Source organism: Alternaria dauci, chromosome 1 (assembly GCF_042100115.1).
Source record: "Alternaria dauci strain A2016 chromosome 1, whole genome shotgun sequence".
Lineage (NCBI taxonomy): Eukaryota > Fungi > Ascomycota > Dothideomycetes > Pleosporales > Pleosporaceae > Alternaria > Alternaria dauci.
The window spans coordinates 4,075,406-4,094,134 of record NC_091272.1 but is presented as its reverse complement, the minus strand read 5'-3'; the positions used below and the strand labels follow the sequence as shown (position 1 = coordinate 4,094,134).

Genomic DNA, 18,729 nt, shown 5'->3' with positions numbered 1-18,729 from the left:
TCCATGTAGATGCATGCACTTGTTCGTATACCCTGTTGTTGATCTATATAGCGGAACTTTTTCGTTGCCACGAAGCCTCCCTGGGAAGGACTGAGATGCAGGAACGGACTTGAGATCACCTTAAAGGCGATCACTCAATTTCCGAAAGCTTACAGGTGAAGTTTGCCATGGTTACGGCTGTCGAGAATCGCCTATACGCCTCAAGACGCAGGTAGCTACGAATTGACCTACCGGATCACGCAAAACAGCTCGAGATATGACGGGTTGTGACGACAGTTTAATGCCAGGGTTGTGATTGCTCCGCGCGATTCATGTTGCCTTGTGCAGCGGATAGTAGATGAAGGACGTCATACGGCCTTTGGAATGCATGCATGTCGGAAAATTAAATCCCTGTTCATGATCAGGAGAATTGACATAGCGGATCGGATTGAGTGGTTATTTGCAAACCCTGGGCCTGATTATCCGATCCTAAATGAGAGTGGCCATTGAAGTACCGACAGTACCTTCTGTTGTACATCGCAACCGGAACTTCGGCATGGTAGTGCAGAGCGCAACCGTGGGCGAGTGGGCATTGATCACGAATTATCCATGGATGATGCATTATGACTGAGATGTCCGCCGCCAAACATTGCTTCTTCCGCGCGGATGAAGCGCTTCAGGTACCGCACTGACCTAGGCGACGCCGAACGACCGGTTCGCATGCAAGGTATAGCAAGCAATCAATTACCACTCACGATCCATAGATTCGTATCATCCCACTTGTGACCAAAGACCTAAATCATGACGGCACAATAAAATGAGGAAGACGCATCCAAGGAGCATGCCCAGAGATCAATGCACATGAATAAGCACTTGCTGTGCTGTGGCTGATACTACGGTGAACAGAACCATAAGGCTGACTCCTCACCTGAGGAAAACAATACGAGGTATTGTGTGCTGCGCAAAGGATTCTCTGCAAGATGCAAGTAAGCAGACCCACTTTGCACCTTCAATATTGTGGCGCTCTTCGCTGTCAGTGTTGTAACCACTGATATGGAAGAAACTGCACCAGATCTGACACAAGACCGTTAGAAGTTCGCTTTCTGTCAAAAGCTCTGAGTTGGTAGGGGTAAGCATGCGGATAATGACCGGCAGGCGCTGCTGGCAAGGATGACGTGGGAATGGCCATGTAGCAGCCTGGGATGCATCCAATCGATCTGCTTTCAGCTCTTGAGCAGGAATACTTTGACATTGCCGAATTACCACAAGTATGGAGGATGTGTAGCCATGAGCTTGATCCGGCGATGCCTTCTTCGCTTGGAACCAAGCATGCGGAGATGGATCCGCTCCAGCCGTATCGTCAAAGTGGCAACGTTGAAGCATCAAGATCTTGTTGGAGATATGAGGCCTCCGGTGACACTATCGCAGCGCCTGTGGCTGCCCAAGACGGCCAATGCAGCTCTGATGCATATCAATAGTCTGACCTTAGTCCTGAACGTCATGAGAGCGACACGGCAAGCTGGAGAAGTGGCGATGATAGCCGAGTCGAGGCGCAAATCCATGTCTAACCCACATATCTTTTCCTCAGGACGTCTTCTCAGTGGTCAATATTGTGATGTGGTGATGTTGTGGTCGGACGAGGATGTCCGGCCCCCCTCACAGATGTCCGACACAGCAGACACGCTAGCCCCAGCCAAGCTTAGCGCTGGTAAGAAATAGCACAGATCGTCGCCAACTGTTGACTCGCTTGCGCTTCCGAGACCCTTCGTCGTCTCGCTTGACCTCTATCAAGCTTTACACGCCCTGGAGGCGGCTCTCGACTCCACGGCTAGCCCTGGCGACGGCTCTGCATAGTACCCATACCGGCATCTACTGCATGTTTCTACATGTCAAGCTATGCTTCACATGCCCCACTTCCTGCGCGACCCAAGGCACATCACCGCTTGATGCAGCATCACAGCCTGCTGGAGCTACCGCCTGCTTGTACGACTCAGCACCCGCTGCGTCTCTGCCGAGTGCCTAGCTCGCCATCTTCAGTCAATGTCCATCGCCGAGGCTCGGTAGGTCTAGCTGCATTCAGTCGTGCAACGCGAGTGATGCCAACCTTTGCGGCAGAAGAGACCACTCAGAAATCTCCGTTCATATACTTAGGGCTGATATGCATCCGCATCTTACGCTCACAGCTCTGGGCAAGGCGCCCATACTCAGCCAACACCCTTACCGTCCATGTGCCGTAGGCCGTACTCATGACGATCTTGGAAACTCTCGCGGCCGTATTCTTTACATGGAATGATCATACCACTAGCTAGTGGTGGGAACTCTGCACTGTTGGCGCTGGTAGCCTTTCCGGGTTATCTCTCGGCCCACTAGAGCAGCAGGGCAAGTTGCCATAGTGAAGATATAATCACTCGTACCATCCTTTGTCTACCCGATCAGCCAGCCTTTCGCTTTCCGTTTTACATTAGTTGATCTGGGCCTACCTGTTTGATCTCGTGCTTACAGGCTGTGGCAGCTGCCTTCTACATTTAAGTCCCTTCGTTCCTTCTTGCTTCATCCATAATGGTTGCCTTTTTGTTCAAAGCGGCCACGGCCTTAGGACTTATCCTGCCATCCGTTACTTCGTTGACAGTACCCTCTGTGGAAAATCTCACACCTAGACATCTTGAGGTTCCATGGAAAGAAACAGGCTTATGGAGTGGCCATCAAAAACGAGAGGGCTACAAGACGAACTGCAACCACGGTCCAACATCACGAGGATGCTGGAATGGCGACTTCAACATCGATACGGACATGGATCTCCACTGGCCAAATACTGGAAAGACCGTCAAGTACCATTTGACGATTACGAATAGCACGGGAGCCCCGGATGGTTTTGAGAGACCAGTCTTGCTGATCAACGGCCAAACGCCTGGACCCGTAAGCACATCAACCGCAAATTTTTCGTGTCTCTACTGACATATTGTAGACCATCCTGGCAGACTGGGGCGATGACCTTGAGATAACCGTAACTAATGACCTCCAAACCAACGGGACAGGTTTGCATTGGCATGGTCTAAGGCAACTTGGATCAAATGAGCAAGATGGTGTCAACGGCATCACCGAATGCCCAATTGCGCCTGGTGACTCCAAAGTCTACAAATTCAAGGCGACACAATACGGCACCACGGTAAGCCTCCCCACTAGTGCAACATGTGATCAAAATATTTCTGACAACCACAGTGGTATCACTCGCACTATTCTGTACAGTATGGCGATGGTCTTGTGGGCCCCATGATCATACGGGGCCCAGCAACGGCGAACTATGACATCGATCTTGGTGTGCTGCCGATGACAGACTGGTTCCACGCGACCACATTCACAGTGAATGCCGCAGCTGTTCATGCCAATGGTCCTCCAGTTGCAGACAACGTTCTCATCAATGGCACGATGACGTCCGCCGCAGGGGGAAAATACGCAGAGACGATCCTTACCCCTGGAAAGACGCATCTGTTGCGACTTGTCAACACTGGTATCAACAACTACCTGCATGTCGGCCTTGATGGACACTCTTTTCAGGTTATATCTGCCGACTTCACACCAATTGAGCCTTTCTGGACCGACAACCTTGTTCTTTCAGTTGGTAAGTTGAGCTGGGTCGTTCACTATCTACCCGCCCGTTGCGGTTCTCACAACATGGGCCTGTGCGACACGCCCCCGCCCACGAGAATACCGCCACGATAACTGCTGCTAGAGAACGTTTCACTAACATGGTCACTAGGTCAACGTTATGAGATAATCATTAACGCAACCGAGCCTATTGGCAATTACTGGTGGCGTGTAGGTACTGGTGGCAGATGCGACGGTCCCAATGCAAATGCGGCGAATATCAAGAGCATATTCCGCTATGCTGGCGCACCAGCTGGGGAGCCCAATTCGACTGCCCGTGTTCTCCCAGTGGGTTGTTATGACGAACAAAACATCATCCCGTACTCCAAGACGAATGTTCCCCAGGAGATGCCCGAATCGTTGACTTTCGGTTTCAACGACAACTACACTAGCGATGTAACACAGAGCCAGGGACTGGTACAGTGGCTCGTAAATGGTAATCCGATGGGAATCGACCTCGATCGACCCACACTACAGGATGTGTTGGATGGAAACGTCACGTATGGAAACAACCGACATGTGTTCGAAGTCGACGAAAAGCACCAGGTGGGTCCACAGCGTTGCACATTGAACCTTCCACGACTAACAGTAACTGTAGTGGCAATACTGGGTCATCCAACAAGACACCACCAACAACACTGCGCCACCACTGCCCCATCCCATCCATCTTCATGGTCACGACTTCTACGTTTTGGACCAGCAGGAGAATGCGGTCTGGAATGGTGACATCTCCCGACTCAAGACCAACAACCCCATCCGCCGAGACACAGCCAACCTGCCCGCTAGAGGTTACCTCGTCCTCGCCTTTGAGTCTGACAACCCAGGAGCATGGCTGATGCACTGCCATATCCCCTTCCATGTAGCGGCCGGTCTTGGCGTACAGTTCCTTGAGCGCTCGTCTGAGATCAAGGCCAAGGATGGATTTGCTGAAATGAAGAGGACGTGCAAGAACTGGCAAACGTATCACAGGTTGTTTCATCCTGGTGGTATACTCTTCCCCGGAGATTCTGGGCTATAGGTAGCCTCGGCAGCGATGTCTTTTTTCTTCCATTTACATATACCACCTTTTTTTTTAATAATGGTCAACAGTCATGAATGCCGTAGTAAGCTGGCATCATATTACGGTTTCATCGGCGCGCTGTGCTTGGTACTAGGCGTTTTACCTGTGGTAAGAACTTATCATACAATCAACAACCTCTTTGATCAATCCGTTCTCTGACCTACATTCACAGTTGGGTACGGTCATGAACGGAATTACACATTGTGACCCTGCAGCGAGAAAGTGTTTTCACTTCCCGGGCATCATCAGTTTATCCCGATCGCCATCCTCAACCTCTTTTGGCGATCAGCATCCCGTCATCGTACTTCAGGTTTCTGTAGCAATGGTGCCGACGATGTCGACGTTCTGTCCGCTACCCATTTGCTTTTCCTTGGTACAGCCTCGGCCTCAAGCACACCTGGGCACCATGCAGAACCCAACAAACGGTAGGATGGTAGGCTATTCGAGCGCGCAGCATTAGTCAGAGTGGCCGCATACTGAAGCCTCGTCGCTGGGAAAAGAAAGAAAAAAGAAAGGGCCAAGTGCGATAGCGGGCAGTTGGCGGCACCTCTAGCCTTTGTACTAGGGCTGACGTCGTTTTGATCAACCTCCCATGAAAGGAGACGAGAGGATTTTTCCACCTATCGCTGGTTTCTAGGTTCCTGCATGTTTCAATTGAGGCAAAGCTATTGTATCTTGCGCCTAGGGCTCCTGACCCTGCTCTCTCGACGTCATTTCTCCCACGTTGCGTTCTGTGATGAGGTCCGTGCAGGTGGTTTAACATTCACAGCTCTTCTTCCAGAGGAGAGTTTTTGCAAGTCGAAATGAATTTAGTCTTGCCATCAATCATGGGCATGCTCGCTGACTTTGAGGCTGAGCTGTTCATGCAACGGTACCACAGGCATGTCTCCTCAGTGCATGCAGCGTTCTACGTGTTCTACTCATCCTTAGCATTTCGACTGTCAGCCAATTCTACAGAACTGTGAGGTTCTAATGCAGGTAGTGTGCTGACAGAAAAAGCTTCAACAGCAGTGATATACTTTGTGCGCATATACAGCTGCAGGTTGGGACGACAACGGGAAAGCGATTAATCTGGTCACACAACCGAACATTGCATACTACTGTAGATGCGCGTGATTCGGTAGCATGATCGTTTCACGCATCCTGATCAGGAGCGTTGTACTCAGGTTGTACAACGACTTCCTTGTACCAACACATATTTGCGAGTCGTCTCGCAACTTGACCTTTAGCCAGCAAGACTCGACATTGCATAATTGATCCATCGGTTCACCCTGCCCTTCTTTCTCCTGTCCTCACCCTCTTCCAGATCATCTTTATTCTTGGTTAGATCGGTCTTCTCATCGACCTTCTTTTGTTCTTCAAGCTTTATTTGTTTCTTTACTACGACAAGTTAGCGTGCAACCTATTGCGAGAGTCACAAGTCACCACACATTCTGCTTTACTGAATGAACTTGCTCCGATTCCTGCGCCGTCCATAGTGATGTGTCGGTGATTAGACAATAGGTCGGCGATCGTAGGCAGCGCAGTGCTGGTTCCTCCAATGGTAAATTAGACGTTAGAGAAAATCTTTTATGGTAATGGTGTCGACACGCAGATATCAGGGTGCTGATGTTGGATGCTTCAGTCATGGTAGCAGTCCGCGGTGTTGCCATAAATAGGCGATTTTGCAAGCCGAAGGATTCGCCTCAGTGCAGGCAGAGTGGCTGAGCACTCCCTTGGCCGTGCCAAGTATCATAGACGAGGGGTGGTCAGCAAACCCGGTGCGGAGGTCTTTGTGCCGTCATGAATAAGGAAATGGGTATCTGGACAGAGCTAGAAGAGTTCTTAAACGTTATATTCTGATCGGTGTTGCTATGCTAACCCGCACAACTTGAGTCCATTGATGCATGATTCTCAGATCGTCCTCATCACCATTATCGTTGCGGTCCATTGCACAAGGCGGGTCACCACAACTTTGTCTTCTACTGCATGAGCCTTTCAACTTGGGACAAAGTCAGGCCCCGATGGCCCGAAACCTATTTCTTGGAAGCAACTTTGGCGAGATCGGCAAGGGCTTCGCGGCGCTTGAACTTGGCATCCTGAATCACGCCTACTTGTGTCAGAGAAACTTTATGGTAGAGATGTTGTGTTGACGTACTAGCATCGGCATCACTGCTGAAGTTGCCAGACCATGTGATGAAGGTCTTGTTCTCGTGGGTGCCGGAAGTGACGGGGTATACGCGGATAGTTGAGACGACGGAAGAGTAAGAGAGCTCGGGCTTGGAGGTAATGACCGAGTAAGTGATGAAGTGGTCGATTGACTATGCACACAAGTCAGTAACTGCAGGGTTTGCTGGTATGCCTGCATCACGTACAGAGTGCTCCTCTTGCTTGACCTCGAGCTCGGTGCCGTCCTTGAAGGTCCACTTGACAATGTCCGTCTCCTCTGAAGTTCCCTTGACGAATTCGCTCTTGTCGAGCTTGGACCAGAACTTGCTGAAGTCCTGGAGTTTGATCAGGTGCCACACGTCGCTGAAGGACGCGTCGATGACAGCCGACTCGCTGACTGATGTGGACGTGGGGATGCTTCCGGACATGTTTGACTCGGCAGGTGGTACAATTGGGGGTGTGTTGATTGGTTCTGGCGAGGATTGCGGTTGATTGAAAGGAGATTGGTGGTGATGGTTGTAGGGCGGGTGAGAAGTTTGGTGGGGCACACACTTTGTGGCAGACTACCGGTAGTAACGTCATAGCAAAGCTGCGACACTGCAAACTGCAGCTACCTACCCCTCCTCTGCATACAGCCACCCCTCCTCTACACCTCCCGACCCAGTGCGGATGTGGCAAAAAGTAGGAAAGCGACGCATCCCCACTGGTCCTCCTGACCTATGTGGAGAAATGTGAACACACCCTCAAAACATGCCTGACGCCAGGCCTTCTCGCGCCACCACAGCCACCGCCACAACGGAGGAACCCGTGCCCCGATCTGCCCCAACGTTTGGACGCGCAACACCTGTTTGCCTACTCACCATCTGGCTAGTCAATGCTCTAGAGGCGCCCCTAGAAGCCTATCGTCCACGCTCTCTTCTGCTGAGTTCTAGCACCTTCTTCCAGAGTCACAGAATGGCGAGCCATTGGTTTCTGGCCGTCAAAGGCACGCTTGGTCACCGACAAGGCTGCGTGGCGAGTAAGGTCAAGAGGGGATGCACATACGTACGCTTGCACGTGAAACTTGATGCCTAGAGTCGTGTGCTTTGTATAAGACACCCGAAAAGGTAGGTCATTGCATTTAATCATCACTTCGCTCCATCACTACCACACAACTCCAATTACTAAAATGCCATCCGTTGCTTACATGAATAATTCTGCTCCCTTCTGGGACTTTATCGCTGGTCTCGAGCAGCAAGGCTCACGACACCCCGTCTTTCCCCAGGACCTCAACGATGAGACCGACGACGATCGCGAAGTACCTCCTCACAGCTCCCAAGACCCTTTTGCTCCATTCAGATGGAGTGGACAATTTCTTGGTGGCGGCAGGGGAATGCCCTATCGAGGAGGACCTCCCCATAGACGCCATGAGCACCATGACGACGGATCTGCGCATGAGAAGAACCAGGAAGCCACAGAACAGGCGGAGACCGAGAAGAATGATGGGATAAACGCCGAGAATGGCAATGGCGAAGGTCCTTCAAGAGCCTCTGGGCCGGACCGTGACGCACACCACGGTGGCCTCCCACAAGGTCGCTGCGGCGGGGGACGTCGAGGACGCTGTAGTCCCGGTGGCCTAGGTGGTGCTGGAACACACCATGCCCACCATCCCTATGGCAGCTCACCTCGTCACGGACCCCATCACGGTGGTCACCGCGGAGGCTGGGGCCCTTGGGCACGCAGAGGGCCTGCTTCAGGTAGGCAATACATGAGCGGCGGACCATTTGGTGCTGGTGATAACCCCTGGAACTCCTTTGATCCCTCTGCATTCGCTGCGCAGTTCTTCAACCAATTCACCGACACCAGCTCTTTCAATACCACCAACACTACCAAAGCCAATGAGTCCGAGGACTACACACCCGACGCCGACATCTTCGACACGGAATCCGCCTATGTCGTTCACGTCTCGCTCCCTGGTGCCAAGAAAGAAGACGTTGGTGTGAACTGGGACGCTGAGAAAAGCGAGCTAAGCTTAGCCGGTGTCATATATCGCCCTGGTGACGAAGACTTCTTGAAGACACTTGCCCTGAATGAGCGCAAGGTCGGGGCCTTTGAGAGGAAGATTCGTCTTGGGACGAGGGCGAACCCAGCGAACGTTGATACCGATGGTATCACGGCGAAGCTTGAGGATGGTGTTTTGAGGGTCGAGGTGCCGAAGCTAGACTCTGGTTACGTTGAGATCCACAAGGTGGATATTGTATAATCGGTGGTTGTCACCACTGTAGGTAGTCGTGAACACGGTGGAATGCGCAATGCCTTCCTGGATTTCTGTCAGTAATCTTGAACAATGGAAACAATATATATTGGTTTATTTGATCGTCACTCTTCGCCCTTGCGCATTCTCTCTATTGACAGCTTGTTCATCCTTTTCGAGTTCGGTCGAAAAAACCAAGATTTTGGAGAGAATCATCACAAGTTTCAGACCTCCTTCGCAATAAGTTCAGCACACAGCTCCGCTAACGCATAGATCGTAAAACTCGGCATCGCAGCAATTGGTTCTGGAAACACACTAGCATCGCAAACCCTCAGTCCCTTCGTTCGCTTGACCCTAAATTCATCATCTAGCACTGTTCCTAGAGTGCAAGTCCCCATTGGATGGGCTATGGTGACTGCAAAAGCTTTGATTCTTGCATCGATTTCCTCGTCGCTGCTTGCAGATGTCAGCGCTGGGAATCTCGGATTTGTAGGTGGCACTTCGCCCTCGATCTCCAATGCAAGTGGTTCTGTTTCGATAAGGCGAAGGTTTTCACGTATGGCCCGTCTAAGGATAAAGCGATCTGTCTTGGTGGATAGGTAACGTGGATTGCAGACCGGGTCGTCGCCGGGATCCGCAGATCAGAGTGTTATGGTACCACGGGACAGGGGAAGCATATGGAAAGCGGATAATGAAATGTGAGCACCATCGTCTTGAACTGTCGGAAATGCGGTGGCGTGGGTAAGAAGTGGGTAGTACCACGCTATACTGAGATAGTGGCTCCGATGTGGTTTTAGTAGCAGGTTCTGCTTGCTCCAGTCATCAGTAGTGATACCATCTTCTCTAAGATGTGTCTCTATTTCTGCTGCTGGGAGGTTCGCAAAGAGGGCGAAATCGAACGGAAGCCCCTGACCATACTCAGGCTTCATAGTACCGTTGAAAGGACGAGCGAGACCTTTCGAAGAGTCCTTTAGTTTATAGTATTGCGTAACAACGTTGTGGTCGCTGAGATTCTGGCCAACGGCGGGCGATTCTACAATTTGACGTATCCCGTGTTGGATGAGCTCATCCGAAGGGCCGATCCCGGATAGCATCAGAAGCTGCGGTGTTCTGTGAGCGCCACAGGCGATGACGATTTCCTTGGTTGCAATAATTCGACGACCTGAAATTAACTGGACCGCTGTAGCACGCTTCGACTCGTCAAGTAGAATACGAGCTACTGGGGCATTGCAAAAGATTTCGACACCTTCGAGATTGTATACTTTCGCACTGTGTTGCCGCGTAGCCGTCGTGTCAGAAGTGGCAAGCCAGCACTGCGTGATATCTCCTAGACCGACTGGATCACCCTTTTTTGGATTGTACTTATGACCTAAAGTCTCGGCACTTTTTTGCAGTACACTCCTGAGCGGGTACCTTCGCCCTCCAACTGTATGGATTGGTCCATCGAAGCCGTACTGATCCTTATCCGCAGTCTCATCAAAGTGGGTTTCCACACGCTGGTAGTACCTGAGCAGATTCTCATACCTGAATCTCTCATTGCCTGCTCTTTCTGCAAGCACCTCCAAATCAGCAGTGGATGCACGCATCCACATGCCAACATTGACGCCACTTGACCCGGATAGTAGACGTCCAACAGGGTTTGGTATCTTTCTATCGTCAAGATGCTCTTGCGATGTCGTTGTATAGTCGACCATTAAGCCTTCCTGAAAGTGTGTCGTCCAATCCAGTGGGTCAGTGACATCATTGACACTGGGATGGTCCACTGCATTTGCTCCAGCTTCCAACAACGCGATGCGCGCATCAGGAAGGTATTCCCTGAGTCGTGATGCGACTACCACTCCAGCAGTACCTCCTCCTACCACGATATAATCGAATGAATCAGTCATGAGTATTTGGAAACGGGGGTGTGTATAAAGAACGTGATGGTCTGGCCGCCTAGAAGGTGAAGACTAACGACGGAACCGCCAATCGCTCTCATATTATACTCATCGTAGTCCAGATTGCCTTGCGAGAAGTCTTGGTGTTGACAGACCCGATGTGGTGCTACCGGAAGCTTTGTGCGGGGCAGGAACCACGTGGGGCACAATAGCCTTTAGGGGGTGCAACACTAGAGAGGTTTCGCAACACAGCCCCTCTGTGGATCTTCGGTAACACTATGATCTGTAACTATCAAATCGTATACACGCAGCTCTTGCCTCCTTGGTGATGAAAGACCAAACGGGCTACGGAAGTCGACCAACGTACATTCAATAAGCACTAGGTAACGTGCACAGCTACGAGGTATTCAGGCTTCACAGGTATAAAACCCACATCTCGTTCTTCGGACATCCTTCCACTGAACTAACGGATGAGCAAACTTGCAGCAGGTTATCGACGCGATGACATCCGACCCCTACACCACTCAAGGCTCTCAGTTATATTGAATCCCTACCGCCCTAGAGTGCAGACACAGTAGAGATATTTTCGGTGGTTGAAGACACTTTTTTTCCTGTAGGAATAGTGGCGCGGAGAAATTCATAGAGTAAAGTGCAGGGCCTAAGAATTTGAAATGAGACTCGCAACATTTGACAAATGCCTTCGTTATTTCACGTCTTCAACGAGAAAGTCACCTGCAAGATTAGATCTATCACACCTAAGTATTCACTACCCCTGCCCTAGTTGCGTCGCCTACACTAATTAATTAGTTTTACCTTATTCTATTCATGAACAGACTGTCACAAGCACTACCTAGGTACATAGTAAGGTGCTATAAAGAAGAAGTGAAGCGCTTTCTTTCGTTTCCCTCAGCACGCAAACCACTACCTAGGTAGGTACCATACCTACAATAACTCAGCGTACCTACCAGGCAGGTATGATCTTACTGCGTTGTCAGCACCGATTCTACACCTGTGATTATGAAGGGTGCATGTATTGTTGTACCGAGATCGAGATGAGATTGGGTAGAGTCTATGTGTACGAGCTCTCATGATAAGTGAGAGGGAGGTCGAGAAACGAAAGTGAAGTCGTAGCACGCGCTAGCGCTTCCTTGCCGCTCTACCTGCTTCCATGGCGTACCGACAAACAAACAGTAGTTCGTCTCTCGTTCAGTTCCACACTGACCTCGATAAATCCACAAGACTGTCACGCAACCGATCGTTAACACATGGCGAACCAAGTTGGCACAAGCATTGCGCACCACGAGAACAAACTCATCGAAGCAAACCCAAGCGACGGTGTCCAAAGGAAATCTACCGACCACTCTACAATGCAGGTTTCGGATACGATTGCTGGAAACGCAGCTACGCCGGCCTCAGCAGCCAACCCGATCAAGCCGGGGAGCAGCCCAACATGTGAGTCGACTACCTTCAAGCCCAACAGTCTCAACAGGAAGGATACTCAAACAGCAGCAGACTCTACCTACGGAGCCCTACCTCGAAGCACAAAGCTGCAACCTCCTGGATCTAGCCTTGAGGCTACGGGAGCAGAGCCGCTCAGCGCCAACCACACCGATGCAAGCAATTCGTGCACTGCTCGTGACTCTTCTACGCCGCCAGCGCTTAGTTGCACGCAGTTCAAGCGTCCGTCCCCAGAGCAAGTCTCCTCAATCTTCCCTTCCAAACTCCCGCCGCGCCCTGTACCCAAAGGCTCATTCTTTCGGCGACTGGTCGATCTATCTGCATGTCCCGCACGCCCTGCTCATCTCGACGGGACCGAGTCTCATCGGCATATGTTCCGCACTCCAGACATCGAATTGCGTGTATTCGGCGAAGACAGAGGCCTTCATCAGACAGATCGACTGCGTCGACTCAAGTTTTGGGGCTTGATGTTGATCGGGGCGGTATTGAGCATGGCTATCGGTATACTCATTTATCATCTTGTCCGCCGTTCTGAGGAGAATGACTTGGGATAGGAAACGGAAAGAATGGAAGCTCGGGAAAAGCGTCGAAGTTTGCGCAGCGGCGGTGATGGAGATGAATTTAGCTACTCACAGTTGAGTGGTAGAGCAGACGTGCAGTTGACTTCAGAGTTGACAGTGTTCTTGACCAAATCCGAAGCCATTCAGACCCTTGGGAGCACAAAGCTGGGGGCGGTGTGGTAGAAGATGTAGAACGCACGTAGTTTAGCAAGCAAGGGATGTATGGTTTCACTTACACAGTGCTCCAATATCCCAGTACATAGCGGAACGACGTCAAGAGCCAGCGACCAGTACCTTGCACCGTCTCCCACAGTCGACTGACAATTCACCTTTCCACAGTGTTGCAACCGATCTTGCCTCAAGCTAACATGTCTCAAAACCATCCTCTCCTTGAATGGAAAATATACTTGGAAGTTATGCTTATGCAATCATCTTCGGAGAGCCTTGCTATACGTTCCCGAACGAAGTGTGAGATCGTCAACCGCACTATATCTTCTGCCGGATGCGCTTCTCTTTCTTTCCGAAGAAGTTCAGAAGGCCCAAACCAGAGAAGGAGCTGGAGCGTGGCAATTTGTGAACTCATAGAGTTGCAGAAATTAAGGCAATGCAAGAGCCATGGGAAGAAATACCCGCGCAGAAGTTGCACATGGAGAAACAAGAACTGCAGGAGGGAGTAAGAAACCGAGGCAAGAAACGTGGTGGAAATTGGTTTGACAAAAATGTGAGATGGCTCGTAGACTATTTCAACGATGACAGCTGCAATAGGAATTGAATTATATACCACGGGTTGAGATTGTTTCAGACTCTGTCAGATCTGATGTTGTCCGTAATAGTTCCAAGGTTTACATTGCTGTAGGGCCAGGGCTCCAAACTTCTTGCCCAAGATATTCGGCTTGGAAAATTAACATTGATTGCTGACATCCGCCTGGGCCAGAAGGGGGAGCGTTCCGATAGCTCCAAGTCAAAAGAACCCGGATGCGCCGAGATTGATGACAAGTCTGAGGAAGCTCACTATGATCATGGTGTATCTAGACGAACAAATACGCTTATCGATATCGGCTATGCATGAGTCGCGGGAGCTACCGGTAGCTCGAACCCTCAAACGCCTCACGACTTTCGAAGCTACTCGACCACCTTCTCAAAGCCATGGAATTTTTCCCCAGCGGCATGCTGATCGCCAGGGGACCGGCCAAACTCTGACCATAAGTAATACCGCGGTCCAGCAACCTGGGTTCGGCCTTTGTAAGACGCCGAGCATTGGCATGCAGTTTTTCCTGGGCATCGTCACTTATGTGGACAAAGCCCATGTTGACCTTCCTGTTTGCGCAAAGAGCGTGAGCTAGATGGCCCACGGAACTGCGATGGCTGGACTCTTATCGCGGCATGACAAAAGTATAAAGCACCTGGGCAGAGTGGGTGAGCCGAACACAAACGTTTGGGTGTCAGTTAGCTAACGCGACGATGCAACTCTTTTCCATCGCAGTCGCGGCTACCGTAGTCCTCACGGGCAGCGTATCTGCTGTGAACTTTACCGGCGATGTCGTCAACGGTGTCCCGGTCATCAGCGGCCTTGACCTTGCTGATGTGCCTCCACAGACTGTCTCGAAATACTACATGCGAGCTGGTGAGCTCAATGGCGGTCACCCTGTTCACATACCGATCATGGTTGCACGTGGAACCCCAGAAAGTTTGGAAACGGGCAAGAAGCTGTCGCTCTCAGCTTCCATCCATGGCGACGAGCTAAACCCGGTTCGAGTGGTGCAACGCATCTTCGAGCAGCTTCAGGACCAAGTCGCAACGCTCAATGGCACAGGTACGCTGCATGAATATCTGCGGAGATCATTGCTAACTTGGCGGTAGTTATTGGTATTCCCACTGTGAATCCTATGGGTATCTATTTGAACCAGCGAAACTATTTCACCTCGGGCGCATCAGGATCGCTCACAAACGTCAACCGCATCTTCCCTGGTACTGCAGCGACGGAAGGGGGTAGCGGCCCTCAGATCCTAGCTTACAACATATGGAACCAAATTTGGGCGAATACATCCAACGTGGATGTTGGCATTGATCTCCGTAAGCCCACTGAATCCGGTCTCAACAACACTGAACTAATTTCGGTGCAGATACGCCCAGCTCTGGCGGAGAGACTTCGCTTTGGTGCTACTCCGACTTCCGCCTCCCCTACGTGGAGCGTCTTGCCAAGCTCCTCCAACCCGATACTCTCAAGATTGATCCCGGTGAGCCAGGATCCATTGAGACAACTTTTGTCGATTACGGTATTCCTTCACTCACTGTGGAGATGGGCCAGGCAAAAGTCTGGAACAACAGCCTGATCGACCGCGTAGTCGATTACGTGAACCGCGTCATGGTCGACCTCAAGATCACACCTACCAACGAAACCGTGGAGCCCGATCTAAGCAACACATACATGATCACTACTTTCCACGATACATGGTCACAATACGGAGGATTCGTCGAGAGGCTCGTGGCTGTCGATGAGCCAGTTACCAAAGGCCAGCCCATTGCTCACATCCGAAACCCGTTTGGTGATATTATCGAGACACTACTCTCGCCAGAGACTGGACGTATGTTCCAGAGCCCACGCGACCCTAGCATCGAGCCTGGCGGCAGTGTTGGACAAATTGCTTACAACAGCACAGATCCAGAGTGTGCTGACGGGTGCATTTTGTCTGGTCCCCAAGGAAGGAGATAAACGTGGTGTTGTTGCTAGCATTACAAAATCAAACCCCGACACTTGGGTTGATCTTGTCACCTTCGTACTGAAGATGTACGATTTTGCATGTCTCTACCATGGCATTCGTGTGATGACTACGAAAGCACCATCCAACGAGAAACCATAGAAACAAATCGGTCTTGATCTTCCAAATATTGTCTATAGGAACATAATCGTTGACCCTAAGTGCTACTATTGCTAGCGTCGGGAGAATGACTAATCATCCTCCATTCAATTTAGGACGTGGATCTGCCGAACCTTACTCGTAGTCACCACGAAAGCACATGATCATAGTAGAGCCCCACTGACATTAATGAGCAACATGAGTCGGACAAATCAATTCATTCCTCCCACCCACTTGGGATTAGGTTACAACTGGGATCCCACATTTTGTAAGCAGAGCTGATTGACAGTGTATTGTTGCATCCCGTATTATCACAAAAATGTATGCTGTGAAGAAAGTATCTATGCTGACGAAGGCTCTCTCTCCTCGGCAGCAGCTCCACCAGTGTTACCCCTCTGACCAGTAGGCACGTCGTTGAGATTCCTCTGGGCAGCATGTGTAGGGTCATCCTTTAGTGTCTCGATAGCACCACCAGTTTGCTGGTCCTTGACGTTACCTGCAAGACCAGACAGGCCTTGACCCTTACTTGATCCATCGTGAAGCTCTTGTGAAGTCTGACCTTGACCTGGGTGGCCGAGACCGGTGTGAACGTCACCCGAAGTGGCGCCTTGGAGCGTGTCGGACGCTTGATGGTACATTTTTTGGTTGTTGAGGTCGGGATTGGGTTGGAAAGTCTTGGATGCTGGGGCGGTGCCGGCGGGGAGGGTTTGTGCGTTGAATTCGGGGACGGCATCGTTACCAACCAGCTTTCCGGGTTGATGCTGAGACGCGTTAGTCAAGTACGACCGTGTCAAACGAGGAGACAAGCAGTGTCTGATGCCGGCTTGTGTTTCGTCCCGGAGAGGACGATGCCTATGACGATCGGGATGGGCACGAGGAGATTGACATGATATACTTACACCGCCGCTCATAAGGGGCTCACTGGGCTTGATGTGTCCAGCGAACTCACGTCCATCGCTGACGGCATCGGGGTTCTGGTTTTGGCTCATGTTTGCAATATGCGTTTGATGTGCTAAGGTTGCGATTTGAAGTGATTGAAGAGTAAGCTGTAGAAATTCCGAGGTATTTGAGCTGATGTTGTATTTCAAACAAGAGTGATCCCATTTGGGGCATTCTATACTTCTATATGATAGCGTCACCATTTGACGTCGAGCTGATGTCATGCCAACTCCCACTAGAACAGCCATCGTTGGTGTAGGGCATTTCCGAGCTGAGCGGATACCTGACGTCGGTTGTGAATTCCGTGGCTTTACATTCGAGGAAAGTCTTGCTCGTGATCGCCGATGAGGAAGACTAGATACTGGGTTGCTCCAAGTGAAAGGATCGGAATGATGTTCCGATGGTTCCGACTCTTTCATTAATGCGCACCCGGTTATTTCACCATGACGTTGATTACTCAACAAAGGGAACATCATTAAGAAATCATGCATGTCTTTGGTTCTTCAATTTTTTTGCGACAGCCGAGAAGACAATAGCCCATGATGTCTATGTAGACATACAGTAGATGTGATGGTCGTAACTCGCAGCAGCCTGGTTTTACGGCTGTGCAATTGTTCTACACAAGTAAGCGTATCGTCGTTGGCGCTCTAGGTCTTTTGAATAGCTACACCCAGTCCCAGGTTTGTACGTCCTGAGGCATATAGGTGACCTACTGGAATCATCCTACCTGAAGGAGCTGCCTGAGAGCTAAAACGGCAGTCCTCACTGTAGCAATAGCAGTGTTTTCGCCGCCTGGCCAAGGACTGACAATGTCCCTTAGCAGGCACTTGGCGTGAGGTGAACAGCGTCAGTTGTAGTCGTGCAGGAGTATAGTTTATCTTTGCAATGAGCGTATGCACTGTGTTGTCTTGCGGCTGTTACGCGCGTGCCACAAGAAGGAGCAGAGCTAAGATGGTGATTTTACGGTAGTATCGCAGCTTTTGGAAGTGCTTCATATTGCTGTCTGTGATGGTAGCAAGAGCGCGAAAGCCCTCACATGCTGTGTATCTCTGGGTAGAAGTTTTGTGTCGTGTCTGTGTGTTGAATCTGCGTCGTGGGTATCGTATTCGGTCTCATTCCCATGCAACATGCCCGATCCTCGCCCGCTGTCCTACCGGAGGCTTCGCGCCGTAGATCTAGAAGAAGGGCACGAGGCCCCATACTAGTCTGTGGCTCACTCCTCTTCCTGTATGAATGGGTTCGGGATCTCTTCGCTTCCGTCCACGGGCGAGATGACGACCAGGAGGGTGCCGCGTGCGACGATGAGGCCGAGCTTGCGATAGCGGATGTTACCGTCCTCGTCTACACAATGTCAGATGTACTCGCGTGGAAGCAGTGGAGAGGTGCATACCAGTCAATGCTTCCTTGACCTCATCTAGGACGAGGTTCATGAGCTGGTCGTAGCCTTTGAGGGTGCCAATGACTGCAACAAGTTAACTTTGCGGCGCTCCTTCCCTGTACATCATCAGGCCTGGGGCCCTCGCCAGGATGCATACCTTCTCGTCCGCCGCTGAACTTGACGGTGATTTGCTTGTCCATGTACTTGCTCAGGTCGAGAATGTTCTCCTTCTTGGGGCGCTCCGTCTGTCCCCCAGCACCGCCCGCCTGTGCACCGCCACGGCCACCGCCTCTTCCGCCGCGGTCGCCTCCTCGACCTCCACCGCGACCCCGGAATGCGCCTCGCTCAGACATGGTACGGGCGTGGAGAAAAAGGACGCGATTTGGATGTGGAAGCGGATGGTGCGGTGCAGCTCGGGCGGCCCAGTAAGACTTGGTCGTCTGTGGCCGTTTTGGGAAAGGCGCCGTGTGCTCCTCCAGGACGACGGCCCCCACCCCACATCCCGGTCACGTGCGCGTGCTCTGGTCGCCGGCGTCGCAGGGGTGGAAAGACAATTTCCGCCATTGCGTGCGTCCAGACCTCCGCCGTGCTGTG

At 51.2% G+C, this 18,729-nt stretch overlaps 7 protein-coding genes across 7 annotated transcripts; 3 read left to right on the top strand and 4 right to left on the bottom strand.

Moving 5' to 3' along the window:
- The first annotated feature begins 2,421 nt into the window (after positions 1-2,421).
- Positions 2,422-5,344, top strand: ACET3X_001275 (uncharacterized protein). Its single transcript, XM_069446548.1, has 6 exons — positions 2,422-2,895; positions 2,945-3,145; positions 3,199-3,598; positions 3,737-4,170; positions 4,223-4,792; positions 4,857-5,344. The coding sequence occupies exons 1-5, from the start codon at positions 2,539-2,541 to the stop codon at positions 4,640-4,642; spliced, it is 1,812 nt and encodes a 603-aa protein (XP_069311517.1). The 5' UTR covers positions 2,422-2,538; the 3' UTR covers positions 4,643-4,792; positions 4,857-5,344.
- A 320-nt stretch (positions 5,345-5,664) lies between these two features.
- ACET3X_001274 (uncharacterized protein) lies at positions 5,665-6,292 on the bottom strand. Its single transcript, XM_069446547.1, has 2 exons — positions 6,115-6,292; positions 5,665-6,064 (listed from the first exon to the last, which is right to left on the bottom strand). The coding sequence occupies exons 1-2, from the start codon at positions 6,158-6,160 to the stop codon at positions 5,910-5,912; spliced, it is 201 nt and encodes a 66-aa protein (XP_069311516.1). The 5' UTR covers positions 6,161-6,292; the 3' UTR covers positions 5,665-5,909.
- Positions 6,293-6,504: 212 nt separating this feature from the next.
- ACET3X_001273 (uncharacterized protein) lies at positions 6,505-7,409 on the bottom strand. The gene is made up of 3 exons (XM_069446546.1): positions 7,039-7,409; positions 6,822-6,984; positions 6,505-6,773 (listed from the first exon to the last, which is right to left on the bottom strand). The coding sequence occupies exons 1-3, from the start codon at positions 7,258-7,260 to the stop codon at positions 6,700-6,702; spliced, it is 459 nt and encodes a 152-aa protein (XP_069311515.1). The 5' UTR covers positions 7,261-7,409; the 3' UTR covers positions 6,505-6,699.
- Positions 7,410-7,965: 556 nt separating this feature from the next.
- ACET3X_001272 (uncharacterized protein) lies at positions 7,966-9,182 on the top strand. Its single transcript, XM_069446545.1, has one exon. The coding sequence runs from the start codon at positions 8,001-8,003 to the stop codon at positions 9,072-9,074; it is 1,074 nt and encodes a 357-aa protein (XP_069311514.1). The 5' UTR covers positions 7,966-8,000; the 3' UTR covers positions 9,075-9,182.
- Positions 9,183-14,421: 5,239 nt separating this feature from the next.
- On the top strand, positions 14,422-15,673 carry ACET3X_001271 (uncharacterized protein; the record flags this gene model as incomplete). The annotated part of the gene is made up of 3 exons (XM_069446543.1): positions 14,422-14,773; positions 14,821-15,033; positions 15,084-15,673. The coding sequence occupies 3 exons, from the start codon at positions 14,422-14,424 to the stop codon at positions 15,671-15,673; spliced, it is 1,155 nt and encodes a 384-aa protein (XP_069311513.1).
- Positions 15,674-16,159: 486 nt separating this feature from the next.
- On the bottom strand, positions 16,160-16,807 carry ACET3X_001270 (uncharacterized protein; the record flags this gene model as incomplete). Its single annotated transcript, XM_069446542.1, has 2 exons — positions 16,160-16,579; positions 16,718-16,807. The coding sequence occupies 2 exons, from the start codon at positions 16,805-16,807 to the stop codon at positions 16,160-16,162; spliced, it is 510 nt and encodes a 169-aa protein (XP_069311512.1).
- Positions 16,808-17,970: 1,163 nt separating this feature from the next.
- Positions 17,971-18,488, bottom strand: ACET3X_001269 (uncharacterized protein; the record flags this gene model as incomplete). Its single annotated transcript, XM_069446541.1, has 3 exons — positions 17,971-18,098; positions 18,148-18,219; positions 18,293-18,488. The coding sequence occupies 3 exons, from the start codon at positions 18,486-18,488 to the stop codon at positions 17,971-17,973; spliced, it is 396 nt and encodes a 131-aa protein (XP_069311511.1).
- Between the last annotated feature and the right edge of the window lie 241 nt (positions 18,489-18,729).

What these genes read in the sequence shown, in the direction of transcription:
- ACET3X_001275 (XM_069446548.1), top strand. Translation starts at nt 2,539, where the DNA reads ATGGTTGCCTTTTTGTTCAAAGCGGCCACGGCCTTAGGACTTATCCTG. An exon ending in CAACCTTGTTCTTTCAGTTG is followed by an intron (nt 3,599 to 3,736) that starts GTAAGTTGAGCT and finishes CATGGTCACTAG; the next exon opens with GTCAACGTTATGAGATAATC. An exon ending in AAGTCGACGAAAAGCACCAG is followed by an intron (nt 4,171 to 4,222) that starts GTGGGTCCACAG and finishes CAGTAACTGTAG; the next exon opens with TGGCAATACTGGGTCATCCA.
- ACET3X_001274 (XM_069446547.1), bottom strand. Translation starts at nt 6,160, where the DNA reads ATGGACGGCGCAGGAATCGGAGCAAGTTCATTCAGTAAAGCAGAAT. An exon ending in TTCATTCAGTAAAGCAGAAT is followed by an intron (nt 6,065 to 6,114) that starts GTGTGGTGACTT and finishes AACTTGTCGTAG; the next exon opens with TAAAGAAACAAATAAAGCTT.
- ACET3X_001273 (XM_069446546.1), bottom strand. Translation starts at nt 7,260, where the DNA reads ATGTCCGGAAGCATCCCCACGTCCACATCAGTCAGCGAGTCGGCTGTC. An exon ending in TCAAGCAAGAGGAGCACTCT is followed by an intron (nt 6,985 to 7,038) that starts GTACGTGATGCA and finishes TTGTGTGCATAG; the next exon opens with TCAATCGACCACTTCATCAC. An exon ending in CAGCAGTGATGCCGATGCTA is followed by an intron (nt 6,774 to 6,821) that starts GTACGTCAACAC and finishes TGACACAAGTAG; the next exon opens with GCGTGATTCAGGATGCCAAG.
- ACET3X_001272 (XM_069446545.1), top strand. Translation starts at nt 8,001, where the DNA reads ATGCCATCCGTTGCTTACATGAATAATTCTGCTCCCTTCTGGGACTTT.